This window comes from Schistocerca piceifrons, chromosome 10 (assembly GCF_021461385.2).
Source record: "Schistocerca piceifrons isolate TAMUIC-IGC-003096 chromosome 10, iqSchPice1.1, whole genome shotgun sequence".
In the NCBI taxonomy this organism is placed as follows: Eukaryota; Metazoa; Arthropoda; class Insecta; order Orthoptera; family Acrididae; genus Schistocerca; species Schistocerca piceifrons.
This window is the reverse complement of record NC_060147.1, coordinates 95,703,346-95,730,853: the sequence shown is the minus strand read 5'-3', so window position 1 is coordinate 95,730,853 and position 27,508 is coordinate 95,703,346. Positions and strand designations below refer to the sequence as shown.

General features: G+C 43.2%; 1 protein-coding gene across 1 annotated transcript in view; it reads left to right on the top strand.

Moving 5' to 3' along the window:
- Window positions 1-27,508, top strand: part of LOC124718720 — a 211,695-nt gene that overhangs the window by 151,588 nt on the left and 32,599 nt on the right. The window contains exon 6 of the mRNA XM_047244338.1: window positions 15,830-15,956. Within this exon, the coding sequence (XP_047100294.1) occupies window positions 15,830-15,956 (127 nt within the window). The remainder of the gene's footprint in view (window positions 1-15,829; window positions 15,957-27,508) is intronic.

Sequence of the window (27,508 nt, the reverse complement as noted above, 5' to 3'; positions counted from 1 at the left end):
AATGCAAGAAACAGCCCCATCAGTCTTACCGGGCGTGGGCCGCTACCCTGCACGGTCTTAGTCGCAAGTGTCATTTTGTCACGGAGCAGTCGCGAGAGTTGTATGCTCACGTTATGGTACGTGACGTCATTGTTTGTTCGGCCCCTGATAGGGGCACATTTTTGTCACTCATCTTGCTAATTATTTATTTTTGGGACATATTTTTCTGATTGTTAGACTAATGACTACCATAGCTTACACAAAGATATCGTGTGTAATGGTACAAAAATGAACTGTGAACATCAAAGAAATTAACTGCTAATGCTAAATAAGCCGGCAGTTAGAAGACCCTTCCCTCGAGGAAGTCCTGTCCATTGCTCAATCATATGAAGTCTCTCACGCAGCAGATCAACAGCTGGAAGCGTGGTGTGACGTCGCGGAGGTTCAGGACGGCGCGCCCGCGTCCACTGTGTCCGGGGTGGACGACGTGCGAGCGGTACAATCCGGCCGTTACGGCCGCTCCCGCACGGCGCGTAAACAGAATTCCGGCCGCCGGCCCCTGTTGCCGTCCTGTGCGTCATGCTATATACATCATGATCAGTCAGAGTGCCCCCAGCGTTGGGCCGTTTGTCGCAAATGTAATAAAAAAGCTCACATTGCTAAAGTTTGCCGCTCAGCCTCAAAAGAATCGAAGGAAGCAGATACAGAGGACATGGACGTTGACATTCAGGAAGTTTCATCGGGCCAGGCTCCCGACGCATCGGCACGCAAACTCTTTATCGAGGTGTCGGTTCAGTCGCGCCGGTTACAACTGCAAGTAGATACGGGCGCGGCAGTTTCTTTGTTGAATGCACAAACTTATTCCGACCTTCGATCGCCCTCGTTGGCGCCAGTTTACCGGCGTCTACGCAGTTATGGTAAACAGTTCATTCCCCTACTGAGTCAATTCACTACCGATGTGACTTACAAATCAGTCACTCGGCCTATTACTTTTATTGTTGTCAGTGATGCGAGCTCCGCTGACCTTTTTGGCCTGGATGCCTTTCAGAGCTTTCGGTTTTTCTATCGCTGACACCATACAGTTGGTCTCCGAAGATGTTCCCTATCAATCATTGGAATCTTTGATCTCAGACTTTCCAGATATTTTTGAGGAGGGCCTGGGGCGTGTTTCAGATTTTGAAGCTCACTTAATGTTGAAGGCGTCAGCTCGCCCGTGTTTTGTACGTGCGAGGCAGATCCCCTTGGCTCTCCGCCCTCAGGTAAAGGAAGAGCTAGACCGGCTGACAGCGCTAGGGGTCGTTCTTCCCATTTCTTCCAGTGAGTGGGCTTCGCCCCTCGTTATCGTAAGGAAGCCCTCGGGAAAATTACGTCTTTGTGGCGATTTCAAGGCCACCATTAATTCCCAATTGGTGGTGGACACCTATCCTTTGCCTCGTGCTGATGAATTGTTCTCTGCCATGGCAGGAGGCAAGTATTTTTCAAAAATCGATCTGTCGGAGGCTTATCATCAGATACCACTTGATGAGGACTTCAAACGGCTGGCGGTCGTCAACACCCCGTTTGGCCTTTACCAATACCAGCGGTTGGCCTTTGGAATATCCAGTGCCCCGGCGATATTCCAGCGTTATGTTGAGCATGTCACGTCGACAATCCCTCATTGTATTAATTACCTGGATGACATAATTGTCACAGGCCGCAGCACGAAGGAACACTTATACAAGCTTCGCACCCTCTTTCTCAAATTCAGGTCTGTGGGCTTGCATTGCAACCAGCATAAGTCAACCTTCTTCCAACCGTCCATTGAGTATGTGGGCTACACCATCTCTCGGCACGGCATCCAGCCACTAGGAAGTTTGGTCCAAGATATTGTTGACCTTCCTCGGCCTGCTTCGCTGAAAGAGTTACAAGCTTTTTTAGGCAAGATAGCCTATTACCACCGGTTCATTCCCAGGGCTTCCACTATAGCCCGCCCCCTGTACTGCCTTCTGCGCAAGGGTGTTCCTTTTGATTGGTCGCCTGCATGCGAGCGGGCATTCACCTCGTTGAAGGGCCTCCTCACGTCAGCCCCTTGTTTGGCTACTTTTGATCCCCATAAGCCGTTGGTCCTGGCTACAGATGCTTCACAGTATGGGGTGGGGGCGGTCCTGGCCCATCGCAACGCAGATGGTTCCGAGCAACCACTGGCGTTTGCGTCTAAAACGCTTCGTCCCGCGCAGGCCCATTACTCCCAGGTGGAAAAAGAGGCTTTGGCCATTGTCTACGCTGTTACCAAGTTTCACCCTTTCTTATATGGCACGAAGTTTCAGTTGATCACTGACCATAAGCCGTTAATATCGTTATTTGGCCCCGCCTCTCAGATTCCGGATAGGGCGGCCCACAGACTACATCGCTGGGCCTTGTTCCTCTCTAAGTACCATTATGACATTCATTTTCGCCCTACAGGACAGCATACCAACGCCGACGCTCTTTCCCGTCTTCCGGTGGGCCCGGATCCTACGTTCGATCAAGAGGAGATTATGTGTTTTCATTTGGATGTGGCGTCCCACCAAGCGGTTGATGGCTTCCCGATCACTAGTTCTCAAGTCGCCAGGGAAACGGCAGCTGACCCAGTTCTCCGGCAAGTAGTTCGCGTCATTCAGCAGGGGTGGTCATCCCGCCCTCTGGGCCTGGTCTCGGACCCTCTTCGTAATTATTTTCTTCTACGAGACCGCCTCTCCGTCTTGGAAGGAGTTTTCCTTCTGGCTACCGATGATACAGATCCTCGCGTGGTTGTTCCTGCAAGTTTACGAAGGGAGGTCCTCACGTTATTACATGTGGGGCACTGGGGTGTTTCCCGTACTAAAACCTTGGCTCGCAGACATGTGTACTGGCCTGGTATTGACAGAGAAATTAAGCACTTGGTGGCCATCTGTTCCCAGTGTGCGAGCCAACAAGCATCTCCCAGGGCAACGTTCTCTCCATGGCCGCCGGCAACCCAAGCGTGGGAACGTGTTCACATCGACTTTGCGGGCCCGTTTCTCAATGGCTTTTGGCTCATTGTCATTGACGCTTATTCCCGATTCCCATATGTGGTTCCCTGCTCCTCAACCACTTCAGAAGTTGCAATCCAGGCACTAGCAAAAATCTTTTCTGTGCAAGGTCTGCCAATCACCCTGGTCTCGGACAATGGACTGCAGTTTATTTTGCAGACCTTCCAGGATTTTTGTAGGCGCTTCGGTATTCGGCACGTTTGCTCTGCCCCCTTCCATCCACAGTCGAATGGGGAAGCCGAGCGCATGGTGCGCACATTTAAGACGCAGATGAAAAAGTATGTGCACGAATTTCCTGCGGAGGAAGCATTGACGTTTTTCTTGACGGCGTACCAGACCACACCAATGGGAGAACGCAGCCCCGCAGAGCTCCTCCATGGGTGTCAACCTAGGACTCTGCTGCACCTCCTCTGGCCTGGTCCTCGCCAGTCTTCACAAAACGGAGTATCTGGCTTTCCACTGGGTATGTCGGTCTGGGCCCGTGGGTTTGGTCGCAATCCATGTTGGATACCGGCGGTGGTCCTGCGCCGAAATGGTCGCCGGCTCTACACCTTGCAGGTGGGGGACCGGGTGGTACATCGTCACCAAAATCAGCTACGTCCACATTCGGGCACCCACCCTCCGACCTCTCGGACACCGGCTTCCCCATTGCCGGCACCTGTGTTGGTTTCGCAGGGGATGTTACCTCCTCTCCCTGCTGTGACTCTGCCGCACTGTGATGGTTCTCAGCCTTGGCAGCCTCCAGTAGCTCCAGCACCGGCATCGCCATCATTAGAGATGCCCCAGCGAGAGCTGGCCCCCCTAGCAGGCCCGGTTTCTCAGCAGGCTGGTTCACCTGTGGTCGTCCCTTCCCCATCGTCCCCACCACTGGGTCTTGCCCATCCCGAGGTGGAACAGGATCCGGAGTTCGACAGCTTGTCGCCCGTTCTGTCCCGGGCTCCGGTTGTGGGATGACGGGGGCCTCTTCATGTGGGTCACTTCCAGCCGTATTCGAAGGTTCCGGCTCGAGGGTTGGCAGATCCCCTCGACTCCGGCCTTCCAATGGATGTGGAGGTCATCGCTCCTGCCCGACGCTCCACCTTCCGACGCAGTGGATCACAGTGGCTTCACCCCCAAAGGAGGAGGAGTGCAGTAGCCACCAGAAAGATCGCGGGAGGCGCACATTGGCACGACGCGTCACGGACGGTAGTTGCCGCAAGTAGAGTCCCGTCCACCAGAGGGCACGCGAGAATTCGGACGTGACCTCTGCCGGCATAACAACAACAACAACAACAACAACTCCAGCAGCACGGGCCGTGCCCAGTCAGTTAACATCAGGCATGCCTAGGACACAGTCCCGGTCTACGCTAAGTGAAGTGCGATGTAAATGTGAACAGTGTTACTACAAAAGGCAACTTGTAAGTAGCGTTAATAAAGCTCCAGTTCCCATGCTGTTGTTGTTGTTGTGGTTTTCAGTCCAGAGACTGGTTTGATGCAGTTCTCCATGCTTCTCTATCCTGTGCAAGCTTCATCATCTCCCAGTACTTCCAGCACTTACAAAGTACATAAATTCCTATAGAAAAAAATTCTTTTAGTTGTCTGCGCAACCACTCATGCACCACGTGGCGTACCTCTTCATCAGAACGGAACTTCTTTCCTCCTTCTGAATCTGTTTAGTGTACTCATCCCTTGGTCTCCCACTATGATTTTTACCCTCCTCACTGCCCTCAAGTACTAAATTGGTGATGCCTTGATGCCTCAGAATATGCCCTACCAACCGATCCCTTCTTCTAGTCAAGTTGTGCCACAAATTTCTCTTCTCTCCTATTCTATTCAATACTTCCTCATTATTTACGTGATCTACCCATCTAATCTTCAGCATTCTTCTGTAGCACCAGATTTTGAAAGCTTCTAAACTCTTCTTGTCTAAACTATTTATCGTCCACGTTTCACTTCCATACATTGCTACACTCCATACAAATTCTTTTAGAAACGACTTCCTGACATTTAAATCTAAACTCGATGTTAACAAATTTCTCTTCTTCAGAAAGGCTTTCCTTGCCATTGCCAGTCTACATTTTATATCTTCCCTACTTCAACCATCATCAGTTATTTTGCTCCCCAAATAGAAAAAATCCTTTACTACTTTAAGAGTCTCATTTCCGAATCTAATTCCCTCAGCCTCACCCGACTAATTTGACTACATTCCATTATCCTCGTTTTGCTTTTGTTGATGTTCATCTTATACCCTCCTTTCAAGACACTGTCCATTCCGTTCAACTGCTCTTCCAAGTCCTTTGCTGTCTCTGACAGAATTACAATGTCATCGGCGAACCTCAAAGTTTTTATTTCTTCTCCCTGGATTTTAATACCTACTCCGAACTTTTCTTGTTTTGACTTAGATCTTTCAGTGCTCTGTCAAACTCTTCATGCAGTGTCATATCTCCCATTCATCTTTATCTACATTCTCTTCCAATTCTATAATATTGTCCTCAAGAACATCGCCCTTGTATAGACCCTCTATATACTCCTTCCACCTTTCTGCCTTTTCTGTTCCAAAAAATGGTGCACGTGACTTTTCGAGGGATCAAGATTTGCTTAGGCTTAACCTTTGTTGGGGATAAAGTGTGCATCCATTCCATTGGTTGGCGTTTTGTTTCAAGGGTGTCATACAATACCCCCCAAGTTTCATTCACCGTGACTATCCGAGAAAGAAAACCATCGCCTTCTTCATTGTAGCGTGTCAAAAATTGAAGTGCACTGCCTATCCGTTGTTTTTGTGTTGTTCAGTAAGAATTTTAGTGATTTAGTACTCTGTGGTTGTAAATGTTTTATTCTTATGTTGCTTATTTAGAATTAGCAGTTAATTTCTTTGATGTTCATAAATCCTTCGCAGTTCATTTTTGTACCATTACACACGATATCTTTGTTGTAAGCTATGGTAGTCATTAGTCTAACAATCAGAAAAATATGTCCCAAAAATAAATAATTAGCAAGATGAGTGACAAAAATGTGCCCTCTCTGTGTAATTACGTTTCACCAAGCACCTTCAGTGAAAATGAAAGGAAAAAAGGACAATGGTGAGGCCAGTTAGTTTTCACATTGCCTTTATATGTGGTATCGGCTGCAAACTGAAACAGAGGAAATACGTTTTGTCATTATATGTCCCATTGATAGCAACGTCCCTGAGAATTGAATTTACAGTCAAGTAAGGGCTAGGCATAGAGGGTTTGAACAAGAATATAGAAACACAGTGTGAAATGCATACTTGAATGTAAATGCAGTTGCTAGCCAAGCCTGCAGATTGTGCTGTTGTACACTCCATGAAGATGACGTACTACAGACGCAAAATTTACCGACAGGAAGGAGGTGCTGTGATATGCAAATGATTAAATTTTCAGAGCATTCACAGGAGGTTAGCGCCGGTGGCGACACCTACAACGTGCTGACATGAGGAAAGTTTCCAACAGATTTCTCATACACAAACAGCAGTTGACCGGCGTTGCCTGGTGAAACGTTGTTTTGATGCCTCGTGTAAGGACGAGAAATGTGTACCATCACGTTTCCGACTTTGATAAAGGTGAGATTGTAGCCTATCGCGATTCCGGTTTATCGTATCGTGACATTGCTGCTTGCGTTGGTCGAGATCCAATGACCGTTAGCACAATATCGAATCGGTGCGGTCAGGAGGGTAATATGGAATGCCGTGCTGGATCCCAACGGTCTCGTATCACTAGCAGTCGAGATGACAGGCATCTTATCCGCATGGCTGTAACGGATTGTGCAGCAACGTCTTGATCCCCGAGTCAATAGATGGGGATGTTTGCAAGACAACAACCACCTCCTCAAACAGTTCGACAACGTTTGCAGCAGCATGGACTATCAGCTCAGAGACCATGGCTGCAGTTACCCTCGACGCTGCATTACAGACAGGAGGGCCTGTGATGGTGTACTCAATGACAAACCTGGGTGCATGAATGGCAAAACGTCTTTTTTTTTTTTTTTCGGATGAATCCAGGTTCTGTTTATAGCATCATGATGGTGGCATCCGTGTTTGGCGATGCTGCGGTGAACGTACATTGGATGCGTGTATTCGTCATCGTCATATTGGCGTATCACCCGGTGTGATGGTATAAGGTGCCACTGGTTGCACGTCTCGGTCTCCTCTTGTTCGCATTGACGGCACTTTCAACAGTGGACGTTACATTTCAGATGTGTTACGACCCATAGCTCTACCCTTAATTTGATCCCTGCGAAAACATACACTTCAGCAGAATAATGCACAACCACATTGTACGGGCTGGAAACATCTGGTCAATGGTGGCTGAGCAACTGGCTTGTCACAATACACCAGTCACTACTCTTGATGAACTGTGGTATTGTGTTGAAGCTGCATAGGCAGCTGTACCTGTATACGCCATCCAAGCTCTGTTTCACTCAAACCCCAGGCATATCAAGGACGTTATTACGGCCAGAGATGGTTGTTCTGTGTACCGATTTCTCAGGATCTATGCACCCAAATTGTGTGGAAATGTTATCACATGTCAGTTCTAGTATAATATATTTGTCCAATGAATACCCGTTCATCATCTGCATTTCTTCTTGGTGTAGCAATTTTAATGGTCAGTAGTGTATTTGACCGTGGACGGCCTATGCGAGGGTGTCAATATGTTGCAAGGGTCAGTTGTGGTCAGAATAGTGTTTTGCATAGTTGTACACGCATTAAGTTGGAGCTTAGTGAATTTGAACATGGGCAAATCATTGGCACTCATATAATGGGTGCTTCCATAACCAAGGTACCAAAAGGGGTGTTGTCTTTCAAGAGGCACTGTATTGAAGATTTGTACTGCATTCACGGGAAATGGAAGAACATCATCTCCTATGTCACAAATGGTTGAAAGTGTGCGTTGAATGATTGTAACAGATGTTTGTGCAGGATGAGCTGCAATTCCAGAACCACTTCTCAATGACGGAAATGCCAATAATGGGAAAATGTGGTGCCAAAGCCATAAAATCTTGACTACTGAGCAATGGAAAAGGGAGTCAAATGGGTGTTGTTTCACACTGTTTCCATCTTCTCGCTGAGCTTATATCCTAAGAGTGAACAAGGCAGGTGTTTGATGAACCTCAAGGTTACTCCACAGGGTTGCATTACTGCCTAGGCTGATGCGCCCCTTTCAGCTGATCAGGTCCATCCTAAGACGCAATGCTTGTTCCCCATTGGTGATGATGTGTTCTGTGACAACAGTGCCTTGTTCGCACAGTTTACTATGCTCGAAGATGACAGGGCCCCTGTCCACACTACTCGCATCGGCCAGAACAGGGTTTGTATGAAAGAAAATGTTGGGAAAATCCACCAGAAAAGTTGGAAATTTGGATGGGATCTTCATATGAAAATCTCAATGAAAGAAATGAGATGGCCAGTTTGACAATTCTGCTGTCACATGTTTTCATAACAGCTACAAATTCTGCATTGAATATAAATATTTTGTGAAAAAGAGAACAATTGAAAGATATACAAGGGGTGTTCCATAAGTAATGTGACCAAAGTCATAAAAAATCATTTATTGAATATATTCGTACAAATAATCAAAAATTTTCAAAATAGCAACCTCTTGCATCGATACACTTCAGGAGGTAGTGTTTCCATGCCTGGAAGGCATCCTGGAATGTCCTTTAGAACTGATGTAACATGTGCCTGGATGCTTTCAATCATGTCCCAATGTTTTCCTTTCATGACTCCTTCTAACTGAGAAAACAAAAAATAGTCAGTGGGAGCCAGGTCAGGACTGTAGGGAGGCTGAGGAACCAATGGGGTCTTAGTCCTGGCCAGGAAGTCATTGACAGTGAAGGCATTCTGACTCGGTGTGTTGCCGCGGTGAACTTTTCACGTGTCCTTGATGTCGCTTCGGCAGCGTGAGACCCTCCTTTTCAGTCTTTTGAGCACTTCCAAGCAGAAAGCTGAGTTCACTGTAGTCCCAGCAGGTAAGAATTTGTGATGGAAAGTGCCTCTGATGTCAAAGAAGACAATGAGCATGGTTTTGATCCTGGACTTGCTCACGTGTGCCTTCTTGGGACGGGGCGACGATGGGGGTGTGCCACTCTGAACTCTACCTTTTTGTCTCAGGGTCGTACTCAAAAATCCACGACTCATCACCAGTGATAACTGAGTTTAAAAAATGAGGATCATTCTCACACATTTCCAACATTTCTCGGCACCGAAGCACTCGCATGTGCTTGTGCTCGTCGGTCAACACTTTTGGGATGAGTTTGGCACACACCTTTTCCATGTTCAAATCTTTGGTCACAATGCGGAAAACGGTTGTTTTTGACATGCTTAGAGTTTGTGCTATCAATTGAAGGCTCATGCGTAACATTTTCGTCGACTCGTGCGGTTGATGGCCGTCCACTGCGAGGTTCGTCAGTGATCTCTCGGCCCTCCATGGATGACTTGTGCCATCAGAAAACTTGTGATTTGGACAAGCAATCAGTCTCAGAGGCATGCTGAAGTAATAGAAACATTTCAGTGGCAGACTTCCCAAGTTTAATGCAAAATTTGATAGCGTACCATTTCTCTACAGAATGATCCATTGTGACGTGTTACATAAACTCAAAACCTGACTCCAGCAGCCAGCCGAATGAGACAAAGAGCATTTTGAAGCTAACACCCCCCCTCCATTTAGCCCAGCCAGTTACAACACGCTGAGGTGTACCGTTGGGTCAGAAAAAAATTGGTCGCATTACTTATGGAACACACTCTGTATTTCAATGTGTCATCAGTGGTGATCATCTCTTTGGTGTGTTGCAGAGATTGAATTAATGTCAATTTGTGGTAATTTGGTGTATTGCAAACATTCCATTTATTTAAGTTCATAATTTATATCTTTGAAAAAATACCACCAGTGATATGTCGAAATATTGGTCGGCATATGCGCAACGCAAGCCAACTGCATGACTGTTGACTCAATGAAACTGATAAAGACCGCAGACAGCGTTTGGAGGCCAGTCGAATAAGAATTTCTGAGATGTGATCCATTATGATTCCGTAACAATTAATACAGATTATTTCATTTCAATAAGACTTACTGAAACAGTTTTTGTCAATTCACACAAATTCTGGGTAAGATTTGGTTGGGTGAATCTCTCCTCAACTGACCGACAGACAGACAAATGCGTAGCCTAAACCACTGGAGATATAGATATGTTATACAATAAACACTTTCCATTAAACTGGCTGTGAGAAAGAACGTGCTAAGCTGTGCTGTGAAAATGTGTGGTTCTGTTTTGTCATTTTTAACAGAAAACAGGAAAGTTGTGTTTACGGCTACCTTTATAATCCTGCCTGTTTGTAGATTAAAACCATGCAAAATACTGTCATTAAAGATTCAATCCTCACAGCAGTTGGAAAGGTCTCTCCCTCATACCCTATGTACTAATGACTCCAACTGCTTCACCCATTCATTATGACTTCTATTCCCATCAAGGTTCTGTTTGCAATAACGATAAATAAGGTCAGAGAAAGAGGGGGGGGGGGGGGCAGGAGATATAAGGAGAACGGGGGGGGGGGGGGGGGGGAGGAGGAGGAAATGGGTATAAAGAAGGGGAGGGAAGATATGGACAGAGAGATGAGGGAGGTGAAGATAGATAGACAGCCACTGGGGTAAGAGATGTACAGGGAGTGGGGGGGGGGGGGGGGGAGGTGATGGACAGAGATAGTGCAGGAGCGGGAGGTGGATAGTGGATAGAGGGATGGGGGATAAAGAGAGGAAGGAGGAGAAGGAGATTGGAACGTATATACAATTCCCATACACATTTAAATTGCGAAGCATTGGAGAGTTCACTAGTTGAGATATACAGGTAGTTTCAAAAAGGACTTTACAACTTTGAAAATTCATATAAATTAGTTCATAGTACCTACATAGGTAATTGTAGTGTCAATTTGTAGGGAAATACATCACGTTTTGTCTCACGTAGTTCACTAGTACTGAATCACAGTGTAAGGAACGCTAGCAGCAGCTGCATTAGAGGTTGCTGCCTTCACTGGACCCAAGCATTCTAGCTATGTGTTTTGGTTGGAAGATCATCCAAGCACATCTGACGATATCGTTGAACAAGTGAGACAATACTTTATCAACAGCCCTACAAAACTGACCGGGCATGCATCTCGTGAATTGCAAATCCCACATACAACTGTTTGGCGTGTGTTGAGAAACCATTTGCATTTGAAACCGTACAGACTGATGATCATACAAGCCATAAAAGACACTGATAAAATTGCGTGCAAGAACTTCTGTATGGATATGTTAAACCGATTACTAGAGGATGAATATTTATTGGACAAAATCATCTTTTCAGACAAGTTAACTTTTCACTTAAGTGCCAAGGTTAACACACATAACTGTAGGATTTAGGGCAGTGAAAATCCACATTTAACACTGTAACACATTTTTGAATGCCCTAAACTGAACGTTTTTTGTGCATTGAGCCAGAACAAAGTGTAGCCCCCTTTTTTTGTGTGAGAGAACCATCAACAGGATAGTGTACCTGGATATGTTCAACAATTTTTGATACCACAGATCGATGAGGATGACCAAGAATGAAATGTTTACTTCGTGCAAGATGGTGCACCACCGTACTACCTGGCTGACGTCCGGGATTTTATCAGTGACCACTTTCCAGGCCAATGGATTGGCTTGATGCGCCAATTTAATGGCTCCTACATTCCCCAGACCTTACACCACTCGATTTTTTTTTTTTTTTTTTTCCATCAAGGATATTGTGTTTGTACCTCCTGTGCCGGCTTCTCTACCTGAACTTAGAAAAAGAATTTACACCGAGTGAGCAAGTTACACCTGCAATGCTACAGCAAGTTTGGAAGAAATTGACTTCCGATGGATGTGTGCAGGATAACTAACGAAAGCTACATACAACATCTTTAGTTTAAAGTAAAAAAACTTGATGGGTTTCCCTTCAAAGTAACACTAAACCCAACTCTATAACTTCTTTCAATAAATTTATATGAATTTTTGAAGTTTTAAAGTCGTTTCTGTAACACCCTGTACAAGTAAAGTAGTCACGAGTCCAAATATTGTGTTGAGCAGCACAGTGCTTTACTAGACAGTCCTGTCTGTTGCGATATCCTGTGGCCTTCCTCTGACCCAGATAGTCATAGGGGGAACTAGATTCCAAACCAAATATTACTCCACATTTTTCACATTGATGAACTTTGGCAGAGGTGAGAGAAGTGATAAATTATAGATGGGATCAAACCAGAGACCTTTGGATTTGTAGGCTGGCACTTTACCACTGAGCTGAGCCACACACAAATTTGAATTGCTGTGACATCTTTGGTGGTCGTAAGTTGTATATGAAGTGTGATCAGAAAGTAATGGGAATATTTTTATTTTGCGGGCTTTGGCTTTATACATCCAGTTTTCAATTTTTTTGTATTGTTGGCACACATGGCCCTGATGTATGTTTGTATTTTCAGCTGTTTTGAATGTTTGGTTTTTGTTGACAGTCAAAAACGTTGTACATGTTTTGAAGCATTCAGTGAATTTTTATTTTTGAGAAAGATGGATCAAATAATTTACATTAAATTTTGCTTAAAATGTGAAATAAAGTGCAGCACTGCATTCAAAATATTGACTGTGGGTTTTTGCAAATCTGCTGTGAGTAAGACAAGTGTTTACAACTGGTATAAACATTTCAAAGAGGGTTGGAAAGATGTTGAAGATGATGACCACCCTGGATGCCCTGGTACATCAGTTCCTGACAACAATGTGGAAGAAGTAAAGAAAATGGTTCTGGAAAATGGCAGAATCACCATCACAGAGGTTGCTGATGATGTTGACCTATCCTTTGGCTCATGACAAGTAGTTTTTTTGGACATTTTTGTCATGAAACCCCGTGTAGCAGTGAAGTTCGTTCCAAAATTGTTGAATTTCAACCAAAAATTATGTTGCAAATACCGGGTGATCAAAAAGCCAGTATAAATTTGAAAACTGAATAAATCACAGAATAATGTAGAGAGGTACAAATTGACACATATGCTTGGAATGCCAGGGGTTTTTATTAGAACCATAAAAATACAAAAGTTCAAAAAATGTCCGTGGCGCTTCATCTGATCAGAATAGCTTTAATTAGCATAACAAAGTAAGACACAGCAAAGATTATGTTCTTTACAGGAAATGCTCAATATGTCCACCATCATTCCTCAACAATAGCTGTAGTCAAGGAATAATGTTGTGAACAGCGCTGTAAATCATGTTCGGAGTTATGGTGAGGCACTGACGCCAGATTATGTCTTTCAGCATCCCTAGAGATGTCGGTCGATCATGATACGCTTGCGACTTCAGGTAACCCCAAAGCCAATAATCGCATGGACTGAGGTCTGGGGACCCGGGAGGCCAAGCATGACGAAAGTGGCGGCTGAGCACACGATCATCACCAAACGACACGCGCAAGAGATCTTTCTTGCGTCTAGCAATATGCGGTGGAGCGCCATCCTGCATAAACATCATACGTTCGAGCAGGTGTTTATCAGCCAGGCTGGTGATGATACGATTCTGTAACATATTGGCGTACCTCTCACCCATCACGGTAGCAGTTACAAAACCAGAATCACGCATTTCCTAGAAGAATTAAAGGCCCGATAACGGTAGATGTCGTAAATCCAACCCATCCCGTGACTTTCTCGTCGTGCAATGGAGTTTCCACGACAGTTCTAGGATTTTCGGTAGCCCAAATTCTGCAGTTGTGGGTGTTGACAGACCCTCGGAGTGTGAAATGAGCTTTGTCGGTCCACAACACGTTACTCAACCAATCGTCATCTTCCACCATCTTTTGAAACACCCACACCGCAAATACCTGCTACAGTCTCCATTTCGTCCTGAACTGTCTCAGCAGCATTACGCCTTGTGCTCGGTCGGCCACTACGGCGTCTATCGTCTAAACAACCCGTGGCTTCGAACTTCAAAATCATTTTCGCCACAGCTGCATTTGTCAACGGACCTGTCCCTATGGCGATAGGTTCGTAACGCTGAACTAGCACATTCCCCATTCTGATAATACAGCTTCACTAAAAGCGCCTTTTCAGGTAACGTCAACATGCTGCGACTGCTGGTGCATCTGATTCTCTCTCTCATTACAGGTCCTTTTATACATGAGTGTCATGCGCAGTCACTGACGTTTTGCTGTCCAGCGCCATCTGTTGGACATTTTGTGAACTTTTTTTCCGTTTCTTTTGTTCTAATAAAACCCCATGTCATTCCAAGCATGTATGTCAATTTTTACCTCTCTATCTACATTATTTCGTGGTTTATTAAATTTTCAAATTAATACTGACTCTTTGATCACCCAGTACATCGCTCAGAAATTGCTGAATGAAGTCAACATGATCTAGAACGTCTAAAGAAGGCTATAACAAGTGACAAAACATGGATATACAGGTATGACGTTGAAACTGAGGCCCGATCATTATGATGGAAACTACCTAGAGAGCCAAGACTGAAAAACATACGACAAGTTCGACCAGATATGAAGGTCACTGTTTTCTTCAATTACAGTGAGATAGTGCATCACGAGTACCTGCCTTATGGTTGTACAGTCAATAACTCCCACTCACACTTCATTGCTTGTTAGTGATTTTTTGACAGAAAACAAAATCTTTATTTTGCCTCAGGCACGGTATTTGCCGGGCATGGCCCCTGAAACTTCTTTTTATTGCCGAGGATGAAGAGAATTGTTGAAGGAGCTGAACTCCATTAATGAAAAGTGAGTTCCAGAAGTGCTTCCAAGATTGGAAAAAGTGTTGGCACAAACGTATTGTATCTAAGGGTGATTACTTTGAAGGGGACGAAGTTGATGTTGATGAATAAATAAAGATTCTGTAATAAAAAAATTCTGTTTCTTTTTGATCACATTTCATACAATAATAGTAATGTTCTTGATAAAATCAAATGCTGGTACAATAGTAATATGCTAGGTAGTGTCATGCTATGTCGATATATTTTCTCACTGGAGTCTTCCGTACAGAAGTTAATACAAGTCTAGAGATTCATTGAAGCTAGGGCAAAGCTCTGAGTGCAGCTACTTAAAAAGATGTGCCGGTCTATCAGTCGCAGACAGTGAGGTTATGTGAATTTGGCATCCTCTGGTGACCTGTATGCGTAGCACCCCCACCATCCCCTTCCATCCATCTCCTCCCATCCCTGGGAGACAGCGAGCGCCAGCTTGCTGGTGGAAGGTTTAAATGTGCCATCTCTTGTGTAGCCTGTGGTGTGCATAGGGTTCATTCAACGAAGATGCCCTGCACATGCCTTGTCTACCCCACAGTCTCTCCTATCTCTGTTCTGTCACCACAGTCCACACCTGCACATTATAATCGTCATTTGTTGCGTGAGATTACCCAAGTATACCAACCAAACTGCAGTCCCGCCATTGTGTGCTCAGTCAAACAATGTACCAGTGTTGGTGTATGTGTGTGTGTGTGTGTGTGTGTGTGTGTGTGTGTGTGTGTGTGTGTGTGTGTGAGTGAGACAGGAGGGCAGGGGTGTGCACGCACGTATTTATGCATTTGCTTCTATTTGCTAGCAGAACTTTCCGTAGCCTATTGACACCCTTAAAACATTCATTAGAGGCCTTCACAGCACGCACACTTATCTTTTCATAACTTAATGTTTAAGAACACCGACTTTGATGGCTACAAGTACAAACTGTAGAACAAGTGTGATACTGTAGATAAACAGCCAGTGTAGGTGAAAGATAGATATACACTGTGTCTGATAAATGTTTAAATAAATTCTTTAGTTCTGAAATAATACACTGATTTTCTCCTCCAGGAGATCACAGCGATATGCTGTAATGGAATTCAATACAAAACAAGCAGTGGATGCCATCCAAGCAGCCCGACCACATGTGGTGGAGTCTGGAGTCGAGTTTGTTACTTACCGTGGCAGTTCAAGAGATGTAAGTAAAAATTTAAAAAGAACTGACATGCCTAACATGTATAGGTAATGAGAAATGTGTCTGCAGTTTGTTGTCGCACGCCTTGCTCATGTGCCCGCGTGCTCTCTCTCTCTCTCTCACACACACACACACACACACACACACACACACACACACACACAGATTCTGTTCTGGTAAAAGTAATTAAAAAATCACCCTCTGTTTGCTGTCTAATTTGTATTCTCCAAACACTGTCCAAAGCCTTAGGATATAAGTCCAAAGGCAGCTTACCAAACACTTAATTATGAACAATCTACTATACAAGTTCCACAAACATCACAGTGCAACATTTTCTTTAATAAAAGTAGCAGACATCATAAAGCTATCTGTGAGAAGACAAGAGGTGACTGCTGTGTGATTTGTGGATTTTAGCTAACGTTGCATCCAGCGAGCAATCTAGACATTTTATGACATAGGAAACTGAGGATCGTCTGTCCTATCAGCTAATGTGCGGAAGGCTAACTGAATATTTTGAAGGAGTTACGGAGCTCGATAGGGTAACATACGATCAAATCGGCAAGACTTGAATAATTACAATTGTTAATGCTTGTCTGAGCAAAGCTGAATAAATGACCTGCATGAAAGTACACTGTTCCTGATTTTACAAAATTCTTTTGAGGGAGGTACGTAGTTAAGTATGAATGCAAGCAGAGCCGGAGCGAATACTACTAGTCCAGGCCCCAGGCCCTGACCTGCACAGATGTCCCTCCTGGACAGCTGTCTGAATTGAACTCTTCTTCGGTCACTGCCACCTCTGCCTTTGTACTGTATGGTAGGCCATATAACCACTGCCACATTGGAACTTCCGGCCACCGCTCTGCTGGGTCTTGTGTGTGATTGTGTACGGTCACCATCAATGCACTGCCATGCAATGCGGCTCTCCACGTGAGCTCACGTCACACTGTGGGAGTCTTTGCAAAATTTCTGGCCCACAGCCAAACCGAAGCCCTTCCTGTGGTGTCTCCTTTGTACTGTAAATACTTCCTACAAAACTTATTCTTTCTGGCTGCTGTTCTGTTGCCTTACAGGTATTACATTTTTTAAAATCTGGCACAAAATCTTTGATAATGTCAGCTTCTATATTTTACTTGCCAAACTTGGAATCTCAAATTTGTCTCCAAATGCTTGAAAATACGCACAAAGTCACAACGGAGACTCGTAGTATCAGACGCCCATCAGGGTTCATTACTTGGTCTGACACTCTTCTCATTGTACATCAATGATGGTTCATCAGTCTTGTCCTACTGTGAATACCACATCACCTCCAGTTATACCTAAGTGAAAAACCAATCAGTCTGAAGACAGCTATTGTGACTATCAAAGTTGACTGGAGTGCATTATCAAAATGGGCAGGAAATATAGGAATATTGTGCAATATGTCCAGAACTCTAATGGTCATTTGAGGTTAATTAACCTGAAATATTGGGAGAGACTACTGCTCTTAGTCCTGAATGAGAAATTTTAAATGTCTCTTCCTCATCAAAGAGTCTAGATATACAGGGTGGCACCCGAAATGTGTTACCATTTTGTTTTTCAATATAAACTTTATTGTCAATGCAATCTGAAAGGAACATATACTACAATGAAGAGCCGTCCATGGAGATTTGTTCTAACTCAGCACATGCTCAACATGTCCACCATTTCGTTTCCTAACTTCCTTCAAACGAACACTGAAGTTAGTGATTACCCTACGGCACATGTCTTCTGTAATTTCACTGCAATCTTGAAGAATAAGTCTTCTGAGCTCCATTAAATCACGTGAACGTTTCGGGAAAATTTTTTCTTTTAGGTGCCCCCAAAGCAAAAAATCACATGGATTGAGGTCTGGACTATTGGGGGGGCCAATTTTGTCTGTCATTGAAGTGACCTGGAAACTTGAGTGAAATGATCAGCATGTCGAAATGCTCATGTAAAAACTCCAACACAGTGTTTGCAGTATGTGGCCTTGTTCCATCTTGCATGAACCACTGTGTGTTGAAGGGCAAGGCAGCATCAAGAAGCTGTGGAATGAAGCTATTGTGAAGCATGCTCAAATAACGCTCGCTGTTCACAGTTTCTTCAAAGAGAAAGGGTCCAATAAGTCCGTGACTGGAAATTGCTGCCCACGCTGTAATCCTTGGAGTATAATGTTGTCGTTCATCAAGCACTTATGGGTTTTCAGTGGCCCAAAAGCGTACATTTTGTTTGTTAACCACACCGTCTAAATGAAAATGCGCCTCCTCTGAAAACTGAACGTTGTTGAGAGTTTCTTCCCAATCTTCCGCCCACTGAGCAAACAGTAGTCTCTGCTGCTTGTGTTCTTCAGCGAGCTTCTGTGCATGGGTCATCTTGTATGGGTACATATGGAGGTCACTTTTAAGAATGTGTTGAACGGAGTGTCTGGATATTCCCAGTTGCACTGCTGCCTTTCTACATGATTGTCCGGGATTTCTCTGTACAGCAACTCGTACCGCTTCAATATTCTCCGGCGAACAAACAGGCTTAGGCTGAGGTCGCTTCGCTTCCAATACTGTTCCTTCCTGTACAAATTTATCGTACAACCTGTGGATGATCTTCTTGCAAGGTACCCATCGTGTGTTAAACTATTGTCAAAAACGCCTCTGAGTCACAACAAGGCTTTTTGTTTCATGAAAAAATAACACAATTGCCGATCGTTGCTGTGTCATCAGTCTTCCATTGTCAGCCATTGCTGCTTACTAGTCTCCTAGTGGCAGTATCATGAATTACAAGTCATTTCGTAACTCATTTGTTTTTCCAAGCTCTGCTGGTACTGCTGTAGAGATCCCGGCGGGATATCTAATGTGCGTCGTAAATTGTGAAAGAAACAATTGGTAACACGTTTCGTGCACCACCCTGGTGATGAAAACCTAAACTGGGCTGAACACATAATTGCAATGTGCAAGACAGCATCAACATCTCTCCCTTCCATATGAAAATGTGACATCATCTTCCATTTTGGACTTAAAGGGAAACTTATACAAATGCTTATACTTCCAATTGATGATTATAGCTGTGTTATACTGAAGGGTCTTTCTGAGGAAAACTAACAGTGCTCGGAGCTGTGTTCAATGTCTGTGTACGATAGGTCTGTAATGTTCAACTTCTTGATCATATTTCACCATCTTGTGCACAGCTCTCCTGGCTGCACAAAAGTCCACAGAGATGTCTCCTTTACCATCTTATCGACATATACAATCCCTCATACAACACCTAATGAAAAGTATCTGGGCACCCTTATGTAATGTGCAACTGATGATTGGATATCACAGGAGTTGCTCCAGCCAGTATGAAAGGAGGCAGAGAGTATTGTATTGTCAGCAGACATGCAGTGACAGCAGAATGGGTCACCCAAGAGAGTGACTTTGAACACAGATTTGTCATTGGACAAAGCCTGAGTAACAAATCCATCAGGGAAATTGCAACCCTTGTTCAGCTTGCCAAGTTAACTGTCGGTGATGCGACTGTAAAGTGTAAATGTGAAGCAACAACCGCAGCTAAAACGAGACTGGGCAGATGACCAACAGGGACCGGTGGATGGTGTTTGTTAAAAATTTTGTGAAATCAGCAGTTCAGAAGTTCTTCCAGCAGTCCAGTCGGTAGTACTCGATTTTAAGCAGAAGCTGGTTTTTCATGTTTATGACATCATTTCTCCTGAACTATGTGATGTACGATCAGCAGGTCTCTGCAACCACCCTCCACAGTGTTCAATTGTCCGTGTCAGTCAGTACTTGAAGTCTGCAATTGGCTAAAGGAATCACTTACGAGTTGTGAGTTCCAAAGCGCTGCTAGCAGTCAGCTACAACGATGATTTTTACACAGAGAGCATCCCAGAGTACACCTGAGAGCTACAATACTGAGAATTGTTTCTTGGCTCTTGACAAGCTCATTGTGTAGTCTGATCAATTTGTATTTTTTTTTTTAACAGAAATTTCACGGGAAATAAGTGAAGGAAGGTACTTTATTGTAATTGCGATAATGAAATGTAACATCACCGTAAACTTCAATATTTTTACGAACACCATCACCTTTAAACCATACACCAATGGACTCCAACTGATTTATTTTTCTATGATTCCTGATACTAACCACAAATGGTACCATAGACGTAAAATACGACTGACCCATGTCCCAGTTGTACACATCGTTCAGCTGAAATGTGCGATAAACAATCACATCTCTACTATTAAAACTCTCCAGACCTGCAATAGATATCACTGCATCACCAGGATACCACACAATTGCAGCAGTGATCCAACCATTACCATGATTAGCTGCATCACTTGCGCTCCGACTGCACTACTCGTAGTAATCATCAATGGCTTCATACACCAGCTGAGAATGACTAATTCTTCTCCTACGGTGTGGCATCTCCGTTCACCATTCAGTGCTGTCGCACGCACAGCGGCACAATGACTGACGCCATCTTTCCAGGTAAATTAATCACATAGCCTCGCGCCGGCCTTATCAACTTCTGGCCACAAATAAAATTATGTGCGACTATAAGTGAAACTAGAGAGTCACATGAGCGCCACACCCAAAGTGATGTCAGCGCATGCACAGATCATGCTCTGCAGACCACAGAGATGCCCAGAGGCACCTCACACAGAGAGCATCCCAGGATACCCCTGAGAGCTACAACACCACACCATAAAGAATCACTTCTCAGCTTTTGGCAAGATCAATGTGTCGTATGATCATTGTGCATTTTAGTAAAGTTTCTTGGGAGATAGGAAGCAAAAGGTACTTTATTTTAACTGCAATAACAAAATGTAAAATTGCCAGTGGTGACGCCACTGGACAGTGGATGACTGGAAGCAAGTGATTTGGAGTGATGAATCATGCTGTGTCCTGTGGCACTCTGTTGGAATAGTTTGCGTACTTAGAGAATATTACCTGCCATCATGTATGGAACCAACAGTAAAGTATGGAGGGTGTGGTGTTATGGTATGTAGGTGTCTTGTGGTTATGATGTGGTCCCCTTATGGCACTTGAGAAAACAACTAATGCGGAACTATAAGGACACATTTTACAGCTTTGTGTATTGTGTATAGTAGAGGAACATTTCGGAGACAACGAGTGTATCAGCATGATAAGGGACCCTGTCATAAAGCAGTATCTGTGAGGCAATGGTTTGTGAACAATAACATTTCTGAAATGGATTAGACTGCGCAGAGTACCGGCCTGAAACCAGTGTACCAGGTTTAGAAATATAAAACCGAAATTTGTTTGCAACAATTATACAGCTGTATTTTGAAACTGATGAACAGTATTTTATTCAAAATAATCACCATTACTATTTATATCTCCCACTCCTCTGGCAGGCTTTGAATGCCACACCAGAAAAGCAGTTCTTCTTTTGAAGTGAACCAGCCAGTGACTCATTTTTGTACATTTTCATATGAATTGAAGTGTTGGTCAGCAAGCACGTGTCTCAGTGATACAAACAGATGTCAATCAGATGGAGCCAAGTCTGGAGAATAACCGCATGCCCTAGTATTTCCCAACTGAATGCCTCGCTCGTTTCCCTGACTCATTTTGCTGTGTGTGATGGGGCATTATCATGGAGCAATATGACTCTGTGTTGCCTTTTTCCATATTTTCGTCATTTTTCATGTAATGCTTGATTTAAATCGATCATTTGCTGCCAGTTACGATCAGTGTTAACAGTTTCATCAGGCTTTAGCAGCTCATAATAGATGACACCCATCTGATCCCACCAAACGCAGAGCATTGCCTTCTTTCCAAAGTGATTCGAACTTGTAGTAGATGTCGATGGTTTGCCTGGATTCACTCACAATTTATGATGCTTAGGATTTTCAAAATATATCCATTTTTCATCACCTGTCACTATGCGATGGAGAAACGTCTTTCTTTTGTATCTGGCGAGCAGTATTTCACAAGTGGTCTTTCAATTTGCTTGCTGTCTTCCACTCAGTTCATGTGGAACCCATTTTCCCTTTCAGCACCTTTCCCATAGTTTTCAACTGAAGAGAAATGGCTTTCTACATCACATTGAAATGTTCCACGAGTACCTGTTGGGTTTGAGTACCACCTTCATCCAATAAAGCCAGCAATTCACTGTCTTCGAATTTTTTTGGTGGTTTCCCACACTCGTCATTTCTCACATCAAAATCGCCACTTTTGAATTTTTTGAACCACTCAAAACACTGTGTTTTCCCAATAGCATGTTTGCCGAAAGCTTCAACAAGCATTCGATGCAATTCTGCAGCAGTTTTCTTCGAATGATGACAGAAAACCATTACTGTCCTCACATCATAGTTCATAGGCACAAAACTTGACATGTTCATGGGTTTCAACAGATACCGATGTATGAAACTTGGGTTACTGTGTGTTGACATTCCTCATCGGCCATTTCAGGAAGCATATGGTGCTGCAGATCGTCTTACGGGCCCTACACTGATGGCTAGCACCATCTGTAAGGAAATTACTGTTTCATACTTCTACACCTGGTAACACCTTTGGGATGAGTTAGAATGTTGACATCACTCCAGACCCCAACTCAAACATCATTACCTTCTCTTGTTCTGGCTTTTGGGGAAGAATGGGCTGCCACTCCTCTGCAGACACACAGACACGTAATTGAAAATGTCCGAAGTAGAATTAAAGTGGTCATATAGGTGAATGGTGAGTACAACCCATATTAAAGTCCACTAAAAGGTATACGGATACTTTTGATGAATAGAGTCTTTTCCCTTGATCTTAACGCTCTTGTCTGAATACCACACAAGAAACACTCATCCCATCAGAGCAAAATCCTTTCTGCCCCACTTCGTTACCCAGACACCTTCTCTGAGTCATTTTTAGTAAAGGTACCTAACAGTAGACTGATCCCCCAGGGAACTGGGCAACATATCCAGTGTCAAAAGACAGTTAATGATGTATCTAGTAAAATAACAGTAATGTCTAACTTTGTTCTGGTCACACTTTACCCATTATAATTAAGTACGTTTCTTTCCCACCAAGACCTTCCTTATTTCATGAAGTCCTTAGCTGGTACAGTAAAATTGAACTTACGGTGTCCGCAGTTTTCCATTGAATGCTGCTGCTGATAATGGTTTCCCTGGTGAAAAGTAAGCACAATGAATAATGAGTCTGATGTAGGTAGCCAATCATATTGCTAGTTTATAATTTGCTATGTTTTGTAAATGAAGTTTGCTGATATTTTGTTTCACTCACAGCAATTTAAGCTGATCTATTAGATACCGCCATAACTAGCACCTCAGAAATCTCAATATGTTATAAAAAAGCTGCTATTAGGTTCTGGCCTACCCATGCCTTTAGAAATGGTGACATATTTAGAAAAAAGGCAAATACTTCTGACAACTAAGATTTTAAATTTCATTGCTGCTCATTTCTTTCACAGCAGTTTAAACTGTGCTATTAGATCCCAACCTAACCGAAACCTTGGATATTGTGACATACTCTGAAGGAAAAAAAAGCCATGATTAGAATGAGTTTAAGCTGTGCTATTAGATCCCAACCTAACCGAAACCTTGGATATTGTGACATACTCTGGGAAAAAAAAAAAAAAAAAAAAAAAAAAAAAAAAAAAAAAAAAAAAAAAGCCATGATTAGAATGAGTGAGTGTAATTGGCTATTGTATACTCTCAGCCTATTGGTTATGACTAACAATAACAAATTGCCAACAGCAGCACACATCAGAAGAGCTGTGGGCTTCATAAGAACATTATAGCTGCTCCACAGTCTATCTAAATTTCCCTCTTTCAGAACTCAGTGTCTGAAAATATCACTTCTACTTCCACAAATACATTTTGTGTCTCTACATTCACTATTATTATTATTATTATTATTAACAACAGCATTACTATTTCTAGTGGTGGTGGTGGTAGTAGTAGTAGTATTCACTCTTAGTCGGTACCATTATTCACATTGTCATTACGTACACTATGTGATCAAAAGTATCCATACAACTGGGTGAAAATGACTTACAAGTTCGTGGTGCTCTCCATCGGTAATTCAATATGGTGTTGGCCCAACCTTAGCCTTCATGACAGCTTCCACTCTTGCAGGCATACATTCAATCAGGTGCTGGAAGGTTTCCTGGGGGAATGGCAGCCCATTCTTCACGGAGTGCTACACTCAGGAGAGGTATCGATGTCTGTCAGTGAGGCCTAACACGAAGACGACATTCCAAAACATCCCAAAAGTGTTCTATAGCATTCAGGTCAGGACGCTGTGCAGGCCAGTCCATTACAGGGATGTTATTTTCATGTAATCACTCCAACATAGGCTGTGCATTATGAATAGATGCTTAATCATGTTGAAAGAATGCAATTGCCATCCCCGAAATTCTCTTCAACAATGGGAAGCGAGAAGGTGCTTAAAACATCAATGTAGGCCTAAGCTGTGATAGTGCCATGCAAAACAACAAAGGGTGCAAGCCCACTCCACAAAAAACACAACCACACCGTAACACCACTGCCTCCGAATTTTACTGTTGGCACTACACACGCTGGCAGATGACGTTCACCGGGCATTTGCCATACCCACACCCTGCCATCGGATCGCCACATTGTGTACCATGGTTCATCAATGCACACAACTTTCTTCCATCGTTAAATCATCCAATGTTTATGCCCCTTAAACCAAGCGAGGTGTCGTTTGTCATTTACCGGCATAATGTGTGGCTTATGAGCAGCCGCTTGATCATAAAATCCAAGTTTTCTCACCTCCCGCCAACTGTTACAGTACTTGCAGTGGATCCTGATGCAGTTTGGAATTCCTGTGTGATGGTCTGGATAGATTTCTGCATATTACATATTAGGACCCTCTTCAACTGTCGGTGGCCTCTGTCATTCAACAGACGACGTCGGCCTGTACGCTTTTATGCTGTATGTTTCCCTTCACACTTCCTATCACATCAGAAACTGTGGACCTAGGGATGTTTAGGACTGTGGAAATCTCACATACAGACGTATGACACAAGTGACACCCAATCACCTGACCACGTTCGAAATCCGTGAGTTCTGCGGAGCGCCCCATTCTGCTCTCTCACGATGTCTAATGACTACTGAGGTTGCTGATATAGAATATCTGGCAGTAGGTGGCAGCACAAAGCAACTAATATGAAAAAACGTACGTTTTTGATGGTGTCCGGATACTTTTGATCACATAGTGTACATCCAAATCTTGTTGCAAGCCAATTTTTATTCTGTTAGTGTAATTTTATTACTATTCATCATATTTAAAAAAAAAATTTAAGTAACTGTTATGTGAAAGTACTGTATGTTTAAAACCATGCTCGGATGTGAGTCAGTGCCTAAAGGCCGTAATCTGATCAGATTACATAAATAAATAAATAATGTAAGAAATCATGACTGTAATTTGTGGTCTACAGATATAAATTCAAAATATGAATTATTGGGTAACAGAGGCGAAGCAAAGCTAATGCAAGCACAAAATGGTCTAGAATAACTGTCTTGCAATTTTGCAGGACCATCAGATCCTTCTAGGGAAGCTGAAGGTCAGATAGTGTGATGGAAACTGTGGAAGGGGCTGTATTACACCACATTGAAACAAGAAATTCTAATTTGCCCCTTGCCTCATGCTGTATAATAATCCTAACACAGTGCTAATACAGAATGGTGACAATACACAATATTTTAGAAGATGGTGCATGAATACGGTGTGTCTGAGAAAAGTAATGAGACTGATGATTCTTTTAACCACCAAAGTTTTTTTTTCCAATCATCATTATTGTCCTTATCAAAGTAGCTCCTTTCGGCAACTATACACCGGCAGAGTTGTTGTTCCTAGCCTTATTAGCAGCAATGGAAGGCATCAACTCCTGGGGCCTTTAACATGTCGGTCACATTCTTTTGAATGTTCTCCATAGTCCCAAAATGATGTCATTTTAATACATTCTTCAATTTCAAGAAAAACAAAAAGCCACAAGGACACAGATCAGGCGAATAAGGGTGCCTTTTGAGGTCACAAATTCCATATTGGAAGTTGCTGTGTGGCATGGGGTGTTGTCATGATGCAGCATCCACTTGGTTGCAGTGTCTGGTCTCACTCTACTCACCCTTTTTGTGAACCTTTCCAGGACATCTTTGTAAAACACTTGGTTGACACTATGTCCTGTAGGAACAAATTCTTTATGCACGATACTTTACTGTCAAGAAAGCAAATCAGTGTTGTTTCGATCTTTGATTTGCCCATTCAAATTTTTTTCGGTTGAAGACATCTCACTTCGCCACTTTGTCTCAGGATTGGACTCAAAAATCCAAAATTTATTACCTCTGATCACACGACTGAACCATTTTTGGCCACTGGCAATCCTCTCGAGAAGATCAATGAGCACATTTCTTGGATTGTCCTTATGGAGACTTGGACTGAACACCGGTCTACACAGGCAGAACAACACAGCAATTGCACATCACTCACAATGTTGTCCATCTCTCAGCTTTTCTCACACTCCTTGTATATCCACAAGTTTTTGTAATGCAGCTGCAATCCCCTGATGAAAGAAGTTAAGTGCAATGACTGCAGGACTGATACTGCTGAAGCCAGTGCCTGTGTAATACTGAGAAGAATGAATAACGAGATAGAGAAAAACTTGTCTTTGGTTCAATTTGGAGTCTGAGACTTTGGATACCGTTGGATGTACGAGCATGTTGATAAAAATAATGTTGACAGAGAGCCATACGTATCCTTTATAGGCTGGAGGAAAATACGTTTAATTGACTAAATGGAAGCTGTTGACTAAGATATGGGAAACAGATACAGAAATAGGAAAAGATAGGGAGAGCAGGTGACTAGTAAGAGTGTGATATGACATGAAAGTTTTCTGAGTACCGTACTAGGGTCAACTGACTCTGGTCGCAGAAGCCTATGCATTTATAAGAATGTCATACTTAAAACAAAGTGACAGTTAGAGTGCACAAAAGTCAAATAAATATGAAGAGGGGTGTGAGACAATGCTGAGGGGTGTGAGACAATGCTGCTGCATTCCTCCAACCCTCTTTTATATCTTTGGCCATAGACCTCTGAACGAAATCTTGATTGATATAGGCAGAACAAAAGTAGGTGAAGGGAGAATGAAAGTTACTAAATATGCAGATAGTCTTAGCAGAAACTGGAGTAGGTCCTCAGGAAATAAAAATAACAGGCAATAATAAAAAAGGGAAAAAATTTTAGTGCATAATTCAAATAAAATAACACTACAGGAAAAAAAAACTGTGGAACAAGTGAATGTCTTCACTTTCTTAGGAATCATACTTTATGCTTGTGGAAGCTACAACAGAAAACAATGAAAGGGACAGCTTATGGAAAGGAAGAATTTGAAAAATACAAGAACTGGGTACCAGAAGAACACAAGAGATTTTTAAAATGCGATATTTGGAGCTTATTTATTATGGTTCAGAAACTATGACAGAGAAGAAAGAGGAGCAATATTTGGAAAGCTCTGACATTGTTTAGAAATGAAGAGAACTAACTGGTAAGGCAGAATTAGGAATTATGAAGTGTAT